Below are 18,907 nucleotides of genomic sequence, written 5' to 3'. Positions count from 1 at the left end.
TTTTTCAGATCCCCGTCGGTGCTATCAGTAGGGCCATGATGCCAAACATTGCCGCATGTTTGCTCCAACGATTCTCGTTCTGCAATAAACGCTTGTTTGACAATCACGTTCATCACCGGGGAAATTTTAATCATGTTCATCAACAAACTTATGTCCTTCCTACAATTGTGCTATGGGCCTGTTTCATATTTACTTTTAGCCAAAAATATTGTTGCCACCTCATGTCATATTTATAAGTTTTTTTTACACATATTTAATAAAAAAAAACTAATTGAACTTTAACACTTCACTTCAGTTTTGCAAAAGAAAATATAAAAAACTGAAATCACTAGTAAGGTGAGCAAATACCTTTTAACTCTAATATGTTGCTGATCTTGACAGATAGGTCTATTTCGTCTGCGACTTTTTCAGACTTCTTCAGTGTCGATTACCCGAGTCTATAAGTCACAGACGAAATAGATCTATATGTCAAGATAAGCAACATATTAGAGTTTAAAGGTATTCACTCGCCTTACTAGTGATTTTTACTATTTTATTTTTTCTTTTGCAAAAGTGAAGTGAAGTGTTGAAGTTTAATTTAACGCTTATATTAATCCGCAAGAGTCCTGGGTTCGATTCCCAGCGGAACACGTGGATTTTTTCATAACTTTCCCATAATTTATCCATCTTTACCTCGCGTAATGAGTTAATTAATTCTATAAGTAGTTTTTCTTAAACAAACGATAATATGTTATCTCTTCCATAAATTTTAAAGAAGCGAACCGAAAAATCCGAAATTATTGATTTTTTTCTTGTAAAAAAAAGATGTTCGTGAAATTTTATATTTTTCCTGAATAGTCAACATTTTTGGCTCTCATTTCGTCCAAAAAGATTGAAAATCAGTCGATCGGTTCAAAAGTTATATTTTGTTTTAAATAAAAATTTTGCAAAATCGCGATTTTTTCCGGGCACTCTATTTCGGAAATGGTCACCCTAATCAGAAAATCTGAAAACATGTGCATCCTTATTTCGGATAAGGAACAAAATAGCAAAATTCACGGAATTCGGTGACCCACTAGATCGGTTTTTCATGGAATGGCTGCAATACAATACTTCTAGTTCAATAAAATTTTGTGAGACTCGTTATTTTTATATATTTTGCAAATCCCTCGGAGCTCAAACTGTCTGCGAAAAATCTTTCACTAGGGTAATTCGTCAATTGTTAAGCGACTAACGTTAATTGTCGAACACGTCATAAGAAATATACGGGCTGTTCAACAAACGGCAAGGATTCGTTCAACAATAGGCAAGTTACGAAAAAACTTTGCCCATGACATTATAACCCTAATTGTATGCGTTTAAGAGTTAATTAAGTTTTACTAAAAATTCAATTCCCGGCGAAAACTCTTAAATAATCCAAAGAAATTTGATTTGTTTCACAAAAAATCATGTTTTTGGGTAGATTTTGTGAAATAAAAAAGGCGAAAATCATTTTTTAGTGAAATGTGTTGTATGCATTCAAAAGAATGTAAAAATATTTGGAATCGGTTGAGTATTCACGAAGTTGTGATCGAAAACAGATTTTTTTTGTGAAATGAGAAAAAAAATGGGAAAAGCTAATTTTTACTAAGACTAGTTTTGATGTTAGACAAATTTATGTTTTCATACATTTTATTTTGAAGAGAATGGTGCTACAACATCAACATTGGTTGGAAAATCGCATTGTTATGGTGAATTTACTGAAGGTCGTTTTTTAAAACTTCAAATTCGCCTTCAAGACACTTGTACAACCTTTAAATTATAATATTTTTAGCTCAAACTTTAAGGTTTCTCTTTTTATAAGAGCATACCAATTTTTGGTTTTGAGAACTTTCGAAAGATAGGCCGCACCTTACTGTATACTTATTTCCATGGTAACTATGTCGACAGTACTAGGGTAACTCTTTTCGCATAAAAATGTTCCTCATAACTACACTTTGCACGAAACATTAAGGCTCAAGAATCCATCATTCAATCATTAGCAATCAACAAAAATTAAGAAGCAGTTTTTTGTTCCATTTTTTTAGAAATCCTCTTCAAAATCTATCATTGCATTACAGATAGCAAGTGAAATGATGAACATTGCTTGGGTTTTGAGCGAAAAAACTGTCCTTGGAAATGAGTGATTCGGATCGGATCCGTTCATTAAAATGAGCCGTTTTGCCCATCTCTAATTCGGACCATTAAGCATTGTTTGAAAATCAAACTGAACAATTGCAAGATATATAGGGTGCAGATCTGCTTTGGCACTTCTATGATTCACTTTGGCCCGGGGAAACTTTGCTATCGGAAGCATTTCAATACGACGCATATTGTGGCCAAATATGCGCTCAGTACCTTATAAGAAGAACCAAGAGCAGGATCTGGCTCCATACGCATGAAATCTGCTTGTTATTCTATATGGAGCTCCCAGTAACTTGTTTATAAAGTTTTAAGTGAACACATCGAGGAATTGTATCGGTCACGTGTTCAAAAAATCCATGTCTTTATTATTACAATCAAAGCTATCAAAGTTGAGCTCAAAAATGGTTGACAACACTTGTACTAAGATTTTAATATAATAATTTATGAAAACTTCCAGTATTTTCAATTGACAACTTTCTTCATTACTATTGCATAAGAAAACCGTGTTATAAACAAAATTGCACTCTATGTGTGTCCAGAAAAATTTAAAATTTCTCACCAGAAACAATCCTCAACGGCACCTAAATTCGAAGGCTATTTTCAATTAGATCTTGCATCATACAGTCGCCTCTCCACATTTCGATATTGAAGGGACCATCGAGATAGGGAGAGATCGAGACATTTTTAATGAATACTAGATTGAAAACCACTCCGTTACCAAGAAAATAATAAACAAAAAGACTTCAATTCGTGCTCCCGAACTGTTTCGGATCAGTGAAATCGGGTCTAGTAATCTTTGATAATAGGAATATCGACATACGGAGAGAAAAACTGGAACAAAAATCAACCATGTACACATCGAGATAGGGAGATATCGAGATACAGAGAGTGAAAATGTATGCAGAATGAAGGGACCGAAGAAATCATCGACATAGGGAGAGATATCGAGATATAGAACATCGAGATGTGGAGAGTTGACTGTAGTTATACATTTGAACTCGAAAACTTTCGCAAATGATCACTGCTAGTAATACCACACTTGTGTTTTGCTTAACAAGTGTGCTTTTCAGATTGTGATTATACTCAGTACAAGCTGCTCATAGGTTAAAAGTTAAACTGAAGAAGGTATTTTTCATATCTTTTGTAGTAGTTACCATGCATTTTCTGAAATTTTTAATCATCACAATGATATAAACAAGAGCCTTTTAAAATTCCCGAATTTGGCAACAGCCAGATTTGACAACATAAAATTCACGCCTTTTGCCAAAATCGGTAAGACACTGTAATTATTATACAGCTACTACACTGCCCTTCTACGTCTACTTATCCCATGTTCTATGTAAACCTTATGGCCAGTGGGACAAATATTAGTAAGGACTGTTCATTTTATAAAGTGCACACCTTGTGCATGCTGTATCTTTCATATCAATCAATGAAATTTCAATCGGTTTTTTGCACATCGTTCGACTAGTATTGTACAATGTTGTGATAATAAAAATTCTCCAAAATAATTAAATTTCACACGAATATGGAACAACGATTAGATCGGTCGACTTTTTGAGGTTATCAAAATTAATGATTGTAAGAAATTGGCTGGAAAATTCGATAATTTATATTTTCTATTTTCAAAAAAGGCTTGTTCTTCGAAAGCATCATCAATCAGAAGTCTGATGGAAAAAATCAAGTTATTTTTGGAGCAACAATTTTACAGATATAATAGAATCAATTTTCCCGTATATTTTTAAAGATTTTTTTTTTAAATTTGATGGGAATTGATATGAGTAGAATTTTTTGTGTAAAAGTACGTCCTGACGGAAGTCCTAATATAGTATAAATATGAAAAATAACTTACGCCTTCATAGAGTTACTTAGTAAGTCCCCACGTCACATTCAAAGCACAACAGAAACACAATTGTTTTATTCTTAGACGACCTATCAAAGTACATTGACAATCATCAAAATTGGCAACACTGCTGTAATAAAATCGATTTTATTTTCCACATATTATTTTCATAATATGTTAATCTGAGATTACCAATTGAAAAATTCGGGGAAAACTGTTTACAATTTGCTGTAGATTGATAAATATGCGTACATGATTTTAAAAGTATGAGACTTTTTAGTAAAACTACCATAAACAGTAAAATTTATACTTAAAACTGTAGTTTAATCTCACGATTTAGCTTTCGTTTAACTAATATAGTTTCTTTAGTAATCCAAACTAGTTTTGAACACGCTTTTTACTTTTCTCTTTTGCTGGGAGTGAAAGGATGGTGTATCAGCAAATTTGGCCATAAATGGGTAAATCACTAAAGTTACCTAATGTCATAGAATGGTGGAATATAATTGATATTTTTAAAGATTTACCTTTAGTAGAATAGTAAAGGATACAAACATACAATTTGTTCATAAAAATAAGGATTTTTGTTTTGCGAAAAATAATGTTAAACTTTGACGGACAGCTTTTTTTAAGAGTTTTTGTAAAAACTATTTAGCTCTTCAACCAAAAGCATTTTCAAAGATTTTATATTTTCATAGCATTTTAGAATAATAGGTCAACGATACACAGAAAACCGATTACGATTTTATCAATAAATAAAAAAGATATAGCATAAACAAAGTGTCCACTTTATAAAATGAACAGTCCTTAACTGTCCAATATGGAGAAAGTAGATATAGAGATTTTAGCACTCAAAGCTTGAAGCTTGTCTTCTCATAAAAATGTTCATTATTTTTCTGTGCATTTTTGCATGGGGAGGCTGTTCATTAATTACGAAAGACAATTTTTGGGATTTCTCTATGTAACAAATACCGTAAAACGGGGTAATTTTGATAGTTTTTTCGAAGAAAACTTCAATATTTTAGCATGCTGTTTCAAAGAATTACAATTTATATTTTTAAAACAAGTACTGACATCCTAGCTATCGATTGCACTTGATACATTGCCAAAAGATTTATTCTGAATGGCTATATATTTTTTCATATAATCGAAAGTCGGTTTTCTGTTTTGGGGTAACTTTGATAATGGAGTATAAATCGAACAAGATTGAATGAATTACGGAACATTTATAGGGCGTTGCATACCTCTAGGCGTTTAAAGCTATATGGAAATTTCTGACTTAGATTACAAAAATGATCCCAGTTTGTAAAAATGGGTTTCGCTAAGAGATTTCAGACCAAATTCATGTTCTACTATAACTAGGCTGTCATGGGTAAGTGACGAACTCATTATGACTTTATCAAATAGTGGTCATAGAACAGAATGTTTGTAAGTGTTGCAAAAATGCTAAAATCTTGTATATTTTTAATATTTGCATAAAAATCCTCAAATGCACTTGATTTCAACAAAAATAGTTTTGACACGAAGTGTAATTCTAGTACTCTTTACTTTTGCATTCGTTTTTCTTAACTGATTGGCAGAAACTTCGTTATTTCGTTTGATATGTTGGGGGTCTCGCACTATCAAAGTTACCCCGTTTTACGGTACCAAAAAAGTTACATTGCTGGCTTTAGTGAAACTTGTATAACTCCAAAGCGCATAAAATTCTAGAAATGATGTTTTCGCCAAAGATTTTCCCTACGAATTTTTTTAGAAAATTGTTAAAATATTAAAAAAAGGCCTAAATGAAAATGAGTGTTGTTTTGGGCGGCTTTGAAATTGAAAATTCACAAACTTTTGAAATTTCATCTGAAGTAACATGTAAACTAAACGCTGTCATGAAAATGAACCAATAGGCATCTTAGAAGTCAGACATAAATGATGTTCAAAATAAACTGTCCATATTGACGACTGTTACAATATTCTTTAAAATAAATCATTTTCCACGGAGTATTTATCCATACAAATCACTGCCATGTATAGTAAACAAATAATAGAACATTTAGTTTTAAATAGATCATTCAACAATCAAAAAAGAATGCTCATATCATTCCATCGGTCAAAATTCAACTCTAAATTTTTTGTAAAATAGTTCATTCATTTGTGAACTTTTTAAGACACCGGAAATTATGCGAGTATAGTGTATTGATCTAAAAGCATAAATTAATTGAAATCCTATTAGTTTCACTTTCAATTATCACAGAGCTGATTACAATGAATATAACACATACATCATTAGTAATCTTGAATTTATAATTCCTTTGCAAATAAATTTTGGGTGTGATCTATTCTCTCAAAATTTTCACGAATTCCGTTATTGTAGTAAGTGCAATTGGAAAGCCAACATTTGAAATGATATCTGATTTCACTATTTAAAAATACAGTTTACGTCTTAAGAACGTGATGAGGTACCAATTTCAAGGTGTTTGTATTATAAGCCCTGTACTCATGGACCTTTTTCCATAATAACAGTCTGCCGGTTAAAAATAATAAGACAGTATCTGCAAAAAGAAATTAGAAACCGTTGTTCATAACTGAAAAAAATGTAAATAAAGCATAACAATAGGATTGAAGATAAAAGCATGCACCTGAGTTAATAATCTGTGAAGGTAGACGTATTTTTTTGTATAAACTAATAAATATCTTATAGGTATTGTGTTATGATGTTAGTTTCAATATAACTCTTAGTTTCAGAAAAACTTCCGATGTCCGGCCATAGAGGACTGCTTCTTCTCTTCAAACTTACTGAAACATAATAACTGAGAAAAACATCTAGTTTTTGTTTAATTACCTTAAGAACATCACTTTGAAAGCCTGGATTAATCGGGGGACGGATTGGATCCGTCGTTCCACAGCATGACATTTTTCTACCACTTAAATCAGCTTTTGTTTTCTGCTTAGTTTAATTTGCAACTATGTATCCTATGATGCGCTAAAAACACAAAATTTCACACGAATTCTTCTAATCGCACTGCGGAAATTGTAACAAAGACGTTCTCATATATTCAAAAAAAAAAAAATAAACAAATTTCCTCACTTGACCATTTTAGATGAGACTAAAAAGAAACTCTTTGTTTTGAATGAAATTTCACAAGTTCACGCCTGCGTGGTTTATCTGACTTTCCCACTATCAACCACTCAGTTCATCGCATTGATTACTTTTGGTATTTAATTACTGGCGCTGATCTTCTGAAAACTTGCATCCTTCGCCATTTATTTAACAGCAATTTTCCATTATCATTAATTTCCCAATCTTCTTCCCGCACTTCTTCGATCAATTTTTCGATCGAAAACCGATCCGAATTGACGAATTGTTCGCGCGCGGCGGTCGAACCTTCTCGAAGAGCTTTTCAATAATGACTGACTGACCCAATGGTAATTAACCCGTTTTTTTGCAAGGCGAAAAAACACAATCTAAATATAGGTACTGATTTTTAGAAATTTATTATTATATTTATTTTCATCAACCGTCAGTGCCAGTCAGTCAGTCACTCAGTCAGTCGGCCAATTCAGCAAGTGCCCCTTAACCAGGAGAGAGAGGACGAGTGCTCTCAATTTTGTCACCAGCCACAACAAAAAAAAAACACGAACATCAGCACCTTTGATTCCCTGTACACTTCTCAACCGAATCCACAGGATTTTTGCTTCGCGTGCGAATTCAAGGCAAAAGCAGTCCCGTGATTGAAATTTTTTGCAACGTTTCACCCGCCACTCAACCACTTGTATACCCCAAAATGTGCCCGCAGTGCACTCACGAGATATGGCACTATCGAAAAATCACCACGCGTCCGCTTCAAAAGACTTCGCTCGGTTCACTGACTGATCATCTCTTTTCTTTCGCAAGCGGCGTCGAGTTGCGATCGGTCGATTGGTGTGCGTCTCGGTTGTCCCGAGCGAAGAATGCGATATGTGCTTCGTCTGCGCACACACGTTTCCCGTGATGATCCTGCGCGAAAAGGTGGTTCGAAAGCTTCATCGTTGGTTCGGTTTCTCATCAAAGAAGCTCCCCGCGATATGTTCGGTTGTTTGTTTGTAATCATCTTTCAGAAATGGCCATCATGATGATCACGGCTTCCCCCTCCGATGATTATAATGGGTCATTTGTTCGCATTTGCATGGGTTAGTTACTAAGTGGATACCGCACTTCACTACGCGGTTTGTTGGAAGCTATCGGTTAGTGAATCAGTAGGTTACTAATGCGTGATGGGTGTTTTAGATATGTCGGGAGCACACAAACCGGGTTTACGATGTTGTGTACATGTTAAACGGTAATCCTTGGTTTTAATCGTAACGAAACGTAGTCCCGCTTGACAGCTGGCAGGTTCTGATGGGGATTAGATGATTGAGCATTACTGTGGAACGATGCAGCCAAAATCACACTAGGAACATGACACGCATTCGAATAAATTAATTCTTGTAAATCATGAAAATAATCCTCCTATTCGTAATTATAACGGCAAAATGTTAAATCCAGTGAAGTCGAGGGACTTATCCAAATAATCACTAAAGGTCCTGGAGACTGCTTATTGAAGCTGCGTACGGTCTACTTGACCTTCATATATTTATAAATAAGTAGCAACTCAAGGTTGAAGACGTTCCAAAATAATCAACAACATCAGATAGTTTCCTCAAACTACGTATGATTGCAATGAAAATATCTCAATACGAACCGATCGTAACCCGCCCGCCTATCCACCTTCAAAGAAATGTTGATTATTTTCACAACCATCAGAATGATGTTGTTGTTTATTCTGCAATAATAGCTTCACTCCTTTCAAAACGATAACATTTTCTCAACGCGTTAAATATTTGGGTTTCCCCCTCAAACCGCTGTGACTCGTAAACGGTCTCCCGCCGGAGTTGGTTTACTAAACAACACTTCTCAATCGTACTCGATTAAAACCACCACAGCGATTGCACATCTGCATCAGATTCCGGCAGTAAATTTCGGGAAATGGACCATTTTCGGTTCCAAAATTACGCCCATCGGGCGTGAGATAAATATCCCAGATGTGTGGCTTTTACACTTACACCTCACCGCGGCGGTTGTTTGATAGATCACCCGGACAGGTGTGCGTCAATGACAACGATGGGCGAATAGAGGAGAGAATGTGACCATCTCTCCTCATCGCACCAGATTCATCTGGCGCCATTGCCAATGCGAAATGATTCTACCGATAAAACACTAGGGTAAAGTCGTTCAAAAAGCTTTCATCGGGTAAAATGACCAAGTTAAATTTTTAATGAAAATACATAATATTTATCGCACTCATCGAAAATACATTTATTACAATCTCTTGCCATTCCATTTTATCACATTTTTATACAGAAATTAGTAGCTTTTAGTTATTATTATATTTTTAGTTGAGTTTTGGAAGCATTAGGAGATATCTACCATTTATGCAAGCATGAAAAAATATATCCAACTTTTTTGCAATCTATTATTTTGGCGGAGAGGTCTGTGTCATCCGCAAACAAAGATTTTTGATATCCCTTAGGTAACTGTGGTAAGCCAGATGTCAAAATATTGAATTATATTGGTCTCAAAATGCTACTTTGAGGAATTTAAATTTTCTTTTTGCAAATCATGCCATATAATTTTCATAGCAGGGTCATGAGTGCGTTGAAATTGAAATGAAATGTTAACATCGAATACTATCGCAACATGTATTCCAGTCGACTCGTAAATAATTGAAAGTGGAGCTGATAGGATGTGCTTCATGGGATATTTTAGATGTAACAGGGATATAATCAGAATCAAAACCAGCGTGAGTAACCAGTTAGCTACAACGGTGACTAGATTCGATTAAGACCAAATCAATCGCAGAAGGATTTCTAGGAGAGGAAAAACAAGAATCAGGGTATTGAAGTCGGAAATATCCTGAAGAGTACTCATCAAATAAAATTCTGCCGTTGGAATTGCTTTGCGAATTATGTCATGAGCGATGTTTGGCATTAAACTCACCTATAATAAACAATTTTGACTTATTGCTACTCAATTTCCGCAAGTCAGTTTGAAGCACATGAACCTGCTGCCAAGAGTATTGAAAAGGCAAATAGGCAGCTATGAAAGTATATTCACCTAGCTGTGTTTCAACAAAAACACCCAAACTTTCGAAAATCTTGGTTTCAAGTAACAAAAAAAGTTGATGTTTCATACGTTTTCCTCTATCCAGTCGATCATTACGATAAACAAAAAACAATGCATCTCTTTTGAGTTCAGATCCAGGTTTCAAATAAGTTTTAGCAATAACATTCCAATTCGAAATATAGAAAAAAAGTAATTTGGATCCATTAGAGAAACGTAATTCAATAACAATTGTATTAGTAAATTTTAGACCAACTTGAACTGCTTCAGCCTTAGGGCAACTTCATCGGTGGTCCATTTTTTACCAAAAACGGACCTGTCAAAATAAATTGAACCAGTAAAACTAGACCACACCGCACGCGAATGCACCGACTGTTGTATTTTTTTCGACCCATTTTAAATGTGATCAACAAGAACAAACAAATAGTGGAATGAACCAGCATAAAACTAAAGTTTATTAAAAACTTTAAGGCGGAGTGCTCAGAATCCAGTTTATACGGAATCCCGAAGAATCTGTGAAGAAATACCCGGGTGAATTCCTGGAACACTCTCCGATTCCTGCAGAAATCCTGGGAGCCTTCCTGAGCGAACATCTGGCAGGATTGCTGGTGGAACTACCAGCGAGAATTTCTGGAGGAATTCCGGAGAAATTTTGAAAGAAGTTCTGCTGAAATTCCCGTAGCAACTCCCAAGGAGAACCCGGTTGAACTCCAAAGGAATTTCAGCCGAAGCTCTGAACGAATTCTAGTTAGAGCTTCGGAAACTTTTTCGGAAGAACTGCTGAGATATTCCCGGTGGAGCTAAAGAGGAACATCGGAGGAAATGAAGGAACTCTGAAGGAATTTCCGGAGGAATTCATGGAGGAACTCTGGACAAAATCGTACAAAAACTCTTGAGCAACTCCTACAGGAACTTTGGAGGCGTTCCTGAAGAAACTCCGGATACGTTTCTGGAGGAACTCCAGAGGCGTTTCTGAAGGAACTCCGAAGATATTCCTGCAGAAACTGAATACAAAATACGAAAAAATTCCCGGTAGAGCTCCGAAGGAACTTTTCCGGAATTACCGGATGAAATCCGGAGTTTCTGGAAGAATTCCAGAGGAGTTGGTAAAAGAATTTTCGGTCGAAATCCGAAGAAAGTTCGGAGGAATTGGTTGATGAAATCCAGAGGAATATCTGGAAAAACCAAAGGACGTCTAGAAGAAGAAACTATCGAAAAATTTCTTAAGGAACTCTATAGAAATGTATAGAATTTTTAGAAGTAACTCCTCGAAAATTCTTAGTTGAACTCCAAAGGAATTTTGAAGAATTCCTGGATAAATTCTGAAAAAAAAATCCAGGAGGAACTATAGAATAAATCCGAAAAAAATCCCGGTGAAGTTCCAAAAGCATTGCCCGAGAAAATCTGAAGAAATTCCCGGATGAATCGCGAAGAAATTACATGAGGAACTCTGGAGAAAATGTTGATGAACCTTCAAAGGAATTTCTGCAGAGACTCCGAAGTCATTGCTGGAGGAACTGAGGAATATTTTTAATAGAAACCCCGAAGGAATTCCTGAAGGACCTATGGACAAAATCTCAAGAGCAATTTTTGGAGGAAATCCCCTGAGCAATACATGGAGAAAATCCCTGGAGGAGTTTTTGTTGGATACCTCCGGAGGAATCCTTGAAATTCCCGGAGGAAATCCTTGGAGAAAATCCCGGAGAAGTTCCTGGAGTGAATCCCCCTGGAGGAAATCTACGGATAAATACTTTAGAAAAATCCTCGAAGGGAGCTATGGAGAAAATGCCCGGAAGAATTTCTTAATGTAATTCTAAGAGGAATTCCTGGACAAAATGCCCGATGAAATCTCTGGATCTTCTTCTTCTTCTTCTTTTTTTCTTGGCATTACGACCTCACATGGACAGAGTCAGCTTCTCAGTGATCTTATGAGCACTTCCACAGTTATTAACTGAGAGCTTTCATTGCCAAAGTTGCTATTTTCACATTCGTATAGCAATCGTAAATACTATGTGCTCAGGGAAGCCGACCAGAAAAAAGCCGGAATTAAAAAGGCCTCCAGATGAGGACCCTGGAAGAAATCTCCGAATAAATTCCTGGTACAAATTCCCAGACAAATTCTCTGGAATTCCTGGAGGAAATCCCCGGATAAATTTCTGGAAGATATTCCTGGATGAAATCCCCTGAGGGATTATTGGAGAAAAATCCCGGTGCAGTTCTTGAAATTATCGGAGGATTTTTTCTCGGAATGTCTGGAGGAAATCCTGAATAAATTAGTGGAGTAAATTTCCGGAGAAATTCCCGGTTCATCTCCCCAGAGAAATTCATGGAGGAAATCTCTGGATAAAATCCTCGAAAGGATTTCATAATGAATGCCTGGCGGAAATCCCTGGAGGAATTGCTGTTGGAAAGCCCCTGAAGAATTCTTGGAGAAAATCCTCAGAGGAATTCCTTGAGGTAATCCCAGGATTAATTCCTGGAGAAATGTCCAGAGTAGTTTCTGGAGGAAATTCTAAGAGAAATTGGTATGGAAAATCTCTTGAGGAATTCTTGACGAAAATCCTTGGAGGAGTTCTAGAGGATATTCCCGGAGGAATTCTTGATATCTCTGGATATTCTGGATATTCCAGAGAAATTCCAGGAAGAAAACTTCGGATAAATTTTCCTAAAAAAAATCCCCAAAAGAAATTCTGAAAACAAAAACATAACGAAAACCTCAGTGGAATTCTTTGAGGAAATCCCTGGAAGGATTTCAGGAGGAATTTTTATTGAAAATTATAAATTTCTGGAGAAAATTACCGGCGGAATTCCTGGAGCTAATTCCCGGAAGAATTGATGGAGGAAATCTCCGGAGCAATTTATGGAGAACGTCACTGATGGTGTTTCTTGAACAAATCCTCGGAGCAACGCCTGGAAGAAAGCCTCAGAAAAATTTCTGGACAAAATCCACAAAGGAATTCCTGAACGAAAACCTCGGGGAATGCTATTGAAAATCCCTTGGGGAATTCCTGGAGAAAATCCCTGGAGGAGTTTAAAAAAAAAAAGACACGGACACCGTCTTCAGTCATTTAGCTGCATAGGCTGTAACTTAACACTAGACAACGGACAAGCATGCTCCAGTGGCACAGCAGAGAAACATTCCTGACGACAAGTTTCAATGGCTGCAGCGGGAATCGAACCCACACCCCATGACACGATGCGCTTAAATGCCTGGTGAAACTAACCACACGGCCACGAGGCCCACCAGGTTTTAAGGAATAACCCTGGAAAAATCTCTGGATGAATTCCTGGATGAAATCCCCGGAGAAATTACTGTTGTAAATCTCCAGAGAAAATCCTGGAGAAAATTTCCGGATAAATTTTCTTAAAAAAAACTCCGATGTAACTTCTTGAGAAAATGCCTGGATGAATTTTATAATGAGATACCCAGAGTAATTCCTGGAAGAAATCTCCCGACGAACTCCTGCACGAAATCTTAGGAGGAATTCCTGGTGGAAATCCTGTTAGACACATCAGAGGAACTTCGGTATGATTCCAGGGAAAGCTTCTGGAGATTTCTGTAGGAGGATTTCGGTGACGGCCTACTTCGCCTCAAGTTTCCATTTTGAACCATCTTCCCCTAATTTTCATCCACCAGCCAGCGATCGCACAGCAAGGGGAGTTTCCACGGTTTCATATTGTGCAAAACGGAGCAGATCTACATTACTGATTTGTCGATCCGGTTGAGTTGCAACGAACGATCAAAAGCCTCGCGTTCTCATGAGGTAGAGTATTATCGAAAACTGAAGCGTGAAATTATCGCACGTTTTCAATGATGATGATTGATAATTTTGCATCACCTCATGCTGAAAAAACACGTGGTTGATCAAGGACAAGATAACTTTTCAAACCATTTCTATAAGGTAGCTAAACGACGCAAACGTCGAAGAAGCGGCTCGTGACGGCGATGATGCCACGATTCAAACGTCACACAAGAAAATTCGTTTTCCCGCACCTACCGCACGAAGCAGTAGCCTTGTGAAAACGAGCCGTGAAGAAAACAGCATGTGAAAACACCATCACTTTTATCATGTGATTGTAGCACGATGATCTCTAGCGACGGTGACGACCAAATGGTTGATCACGCGAAACTATTTCCCTTTTAGCCGAAAAAACATACGAAAATAATACTTACATCTTCTATGGGACACTGATTATCTAGAGGCACTAGTGGTTTTTCCGGTATTGGTCTGGTAGCGTAGTAGTAGGCGGTCGCAGCAGCCACCCCCGTCAGCGCCAAGGCACCGCCCGTGCCGCCGACATATTGCAGACATCCGTCCAATTCATCGACTGTAGAAAAAAGAAAAAAAAAGGGAAAAGCATCGTAAGTATAAGCAAAAGATTGAGGCAATAGTTTTGTTTGTTGATTTTTGTCAGAGGTAGTGGTATAGGTTATATTTTTTTTTTATTATTTTGAGAACATAGATAATTAGGGTGTAAAACATTAATCTAGAAATTCGTGAACATCACAAGAAGTTCAAAAAACAATAGGATAACATAACTAATTATGTTGCAAATCAAGCTGGGAGCAAATACCTAGAAGAAAACGTTTTATCTACAGCCATTCCAACACGTTATTAGGTTCTGCACTGTTGAATTGCTTGATTGACGACGTGAAAGAGTGTGAGAAACGTATTGACCAGGCCAGAGTGTGCTGTACGACAGACGTTCAAACGTCTTATCGAATCGGTTGTGGAGGAAAGATTCGTTCCGCTTGCCATTAGCCTGTAGTTAGACTACACGGTGAACACGACAAGGTAGATGTAAGAGCTTTATAACGCAGAAGTAGGGTTGTGCTTAGAGAAACGATAATGTATAAGAGATGCGGTTCGTAGTCTTATTCTAATTTTAATTGCTGGGGTTGAAAGACGGATGTTTCTCATGAAACCATTGAAGAGCTGAACTGTTGAACTATTTTAGTAAATGTTAACTTATCACTCTAGTCAACCAGTCGGAGATTTTCCAAAGCGATTGATACCGATTCGTTTTGAATCGTTGGCAATCACCATCTTTGGATAAAATTCTATAAAGAAATTACTGGTTGGTCGGGACCGGCATAGTTTTCCTTCTTCTTCTTTTGCTTCTTCTTGGCATTACCGTCCTCTCTGGGACAGCGCCTGCTTCTCAGCTTCTTCCACAGACATTAACTGAGAGCTTTCTCTGTCAAAGTTGCCATTTTCGCATTCGTATATCGTGTGGCAGGTACGAAGATACTCTATGTTCCGGGAAGTCAAAGAAATTTCCATTACGAAAAGATCCTGGACCGATCGGGATTCAAACCCAGACACCTTCAGCATGGCTTTGCTTTGTAGCCGCGGACTCTAACCACTCGGCTAAGGAAGTTCGGTACTTGACATTTGGCTACGCTGCACTGATGATTATTACATAGTAAATATTTGAAAGACTACTTCGTCAAATTATAGTCAAAGAGCTTAATTACCACTCTAATACAAGAGCTTCATGGGCTGTTTAACTAGGTCCAGAAATTTCAAAAATCTCATGATATTTTAGCGATCGACGATATTCATTGAACGAAAACTCCTGTAAGGTAGTAGCACCGGTGGTAGCCATGTACATTAATTGATTTGTCTCAATATATCTATATCAATAAAAATGGAATTATGTTTGTATGTCACGAAATGGCTTGAGAACGGGTGATTGGACTTACATGATTCTTTCACTGTTGAATTCATCCTGAGCTCCGACCTGTTTGTGCGAAGAATAAAATTAAGAAAGTCTTCGGAATAGTGGGGAAAACGGGAGAAATCTAATCTGACATTTTCTACATGGGGCTTGCATGGCGTTTTTCAACAGCCTACTTGATGGCAAGACGAAGTTTGCCGGGACCACTAGTACTAAATATAGTACAAATATTTCGTTTACCTAAAAAATTCAACTTTCTTGTATCTAATTCAGCCAGGGTATTCTCAATTTAGAAACTTTCATAATAAATCAGTTTATTGATAATTTATTTTATTCATAATAATTTATGAATTTAGTTTATTCATAATAAATCAGTTTATCATAATTGATCAATTTAGGAGAAACATGTCGTCTAAACTGTTTCTGGTAGCCAACGCAATTTTCAAGACGGAGATAAGATTTCTGCTTAATTCCGATATATCTCAAAATTCATATCATTTAAACGATTTCATATGACGTATTTGTGGTATGTATAGGGATTTCCACATATTAAAAAATACCCTCTTATGCTGGCCAAAATCAGTGCTTCTACCATAATAAGTCAGCTCTATTGATGTTCTCACAAAATATGGTCAGCTAATGCAACTAAAGCGGCAGTTTGCTTAAAAATCTGGATGATGTACGGGATGATTATTCGGTACATTCCGAAGCACAATGTGTAGAAACTGTTCCTGCACACGTTCTATGCCGATAACCAGCGATACGTGATACAGAGACCAAACCGAAGATGTGTACTCTAGAAATACTTCACAACAGAGTTAGAGGGACGAATGACCTTCGGGTTAAAGTCCCTCTCAAACAACAACAACATCACAACAGAGCACAAAACCGTGATGTTAATGGAGGTATTAAAAAATACACAGAAACTGATGTTGGCATTTTTGAAGAGTTACAAACAACTAACTTGAGAAGAATTATTTTCGTAAATTCTAAAGCAAGAGAAGCTCTTGCTTCCTGACAGCAAAGTATATATAGTAGTTAAATGGTTGTTCGACTGTTCGTTAATTTTTAAGTGGAAGTCAATGGCACTTACATGTTACATTTTAAAACTCTTACGAAAATTACTCTTTTACTTGAATTACTTGAGTTGTACAGAGATTACCCCAGGAGTTCTTCAAAAGATCATCCAGAAATATATCGGAGAGCGGCATCAATTTTTTTTTATTTTGTTTTCCTCCAAAGATTTTTTTTACAAAAATTCGATAAAAAATTTAAGGTGACTTCTTCTGATATTTTTTCCTGTGATTTTGAGTAATTCTTTTAAGAAATTCTAAAGAATTACAAAATCATTCAAATGTTATAAACCTGAAGACTCATAAATTAAAATCACGCTTTCAGGAATGCTGGTAGATGACTAAAAACTTAGGTAAGACTTAACGAAAATTATTCGGGAAAACATTTGTTTTGTATAGTATTTAGTTGGAGCTGCCTGGTAGCTTTACTTGTCAAGGCTGAACCCTCGGTCTGGCTTTTGCCAAATTTCCCCTCTACCATGACCAATACTCACGGACTAGGCTATGGTGCCCACATAAACACTGTTTTTTTTATTAGTATTGTGAAAAATACCCATGCTACCTTGCTGCTGAAAAATAGGAAGCATTGTGAAAATGAGCAGCTCCATCAAAATTTGCTTGAAATAGTAGTGTCATTACTAGATTCTACCCCATTACCCCGAATGCTGTTAATCCGAACACAATTACCCCAAATTCCCTGAACGACCCTTTTTTTTCCTGGCATTACGTCCCCACTGGGACAGAGCCTGCTTCTCAGCTTAGTGTTCTTATGAGCACTTCCACAGTTATTAACTAACAGCTTACTGTGCCAATGACCATTTTTGCATATCGTGTGCCAGGTACGAAGATACTCTAGGCCCTGGGAAGTCGAGAAAATTTCCAATCCGAAAAGATCCTTGACCGGTGGGATTCGATCCCACGACCCTCAGCTTGGTCTTGCTGAATAGCTGCACGTTTACCGCTACGGCTATCTGGGCCAAAACGACCCATCACTCCGAAATGACATGAATAAACAATATAAATATTCGATCAAGTCCATTTTTAACGTTTCATTCAGGACGAGTAGTAATGCTATAATCATTTGATGTTTTTAATTCACAGCAAGCTTCAGTCATTCCTGGAAGATTATTTTGAAGAACTCATAGTAAAATTCACATAAATACTACAAAAATTCTTGGTAAAAAATCTGGTAGAATCGCTGGAAAAAAAATCTCTCATGTACCGCTGGAAGACTTTTATGCAAAAAAGCCTTTCAGTCAGTCCTGGAACAATTATGATATTACAAAAAGAAGATAATAGTGATTGACAGTTCTATGAGGAATTTATAGGATTTTTCCTAGATACACCTCAAAAAGTAAACCTGAAATACCTGTCACACGTACTAATACATAAGGAGAATTGAAAAAAGCCCTCAGCTAAGAACTGCGAAAGCATTCAAAGTTGAGATGGCTCTGTTCCATTTGAGATGTATTGTCAGAAAAAAGGAGAAGGAAGTTTATGAAGCAAATGAAAAGTGAACATTTTAACTTTTTCTTCCTGCCGTTACGTCCCTATGATGATAGAACCTGCTTTTCAGCTTAGTGTGTTCTCATGGACACTTCTACAGGGTTTCGGGTCGTTTGTCCGAATGCCGTTTGGCCAAATTGGTCATTTGGCCGAATGCCGAAATTGATAACCAGAGTAAACTACAGCAACGAATTTCAAAGCTGAACTTCAAAGAACTTTTTTAGCTTACTCATAAAGAACGATAAAACATCATTGATAGGTATACCAATAATCAGCTCTTTAGTGTTAGTTCTAGAAACAGTCAGTGCTGAAAAAGAACATCCCAAATGTAAGCAATTATTCATTAACATAGTTCCAGCAACCACAAGTCTTGGCTTCTTCGTTTCAATACTGAGAAACAGAAATATAAACACCGTCGGTAACCCAGATACGAATCAATCATCAGCTTAAGTCTTGACGCGATGTGTGAAGTTCACAACTTTGTTCTGAATTAACGAGTCGATTTTATCATTTTCTTGGTGTTCTTATACAGAGACA

The 18,907-nt window shown here is 36.6% G+C and overlaps 1 protein-coding gene across 10 annotated transcripts in view; it reads right to left on the bottom strand.

Annotated features, from left to right (window-relative positions):
* LOC5571706 (long-chain-fatty-acid--CoA ligase 6) overlaps positions 1 to 18,907 on the bottom strand; it is a 110,920-nt gene that overhangs the window by 36,301 nt on the left and 55,712 nt on the right. For 5 of the 10 annotated variants that reach the window (XM_021853667.1, XM_021853665.1, XM_021853666.1 and 2 more), the window contains one exon: positions 14,284 to 14,438. In XM_021853667.1, coding sequence (XP_021709359.1) covers positions 14,284 to 14,438 — 155 coding nt within the window. Of the gene's footprint in view, positions 1 to 6,812; positions 6,993 to 7,058; positions 7,394 to 7,776; positions 7,846 to 14,283; positions 14,439 to 18,907 lie in introns of those variants that run through there. The other 5 variants (XM_021853673.1, XM_021853674.1, XM_021853671.1 and 2 more) reach the window with 5 other exon arrangements.

Source organism: Aedes aegypti, chromosome 3, assembly GCF_002204515.2.
Source record: "Aedes aegypti strain LVP_AGWG chromosome 3, AaegL5.0 Primary Assembly, whole genome shotgun sequence".
Classification (NCBI taxonomy): domain Eukaryota; kingdom Metazoa; phylum Arthropoda; class Insecta; order Diptera; family Culicidae; genus Aedes; species Aedes aegypti.
This window is presented reverse-complemented; position numbering and strand designations above follow the sequence as displayed.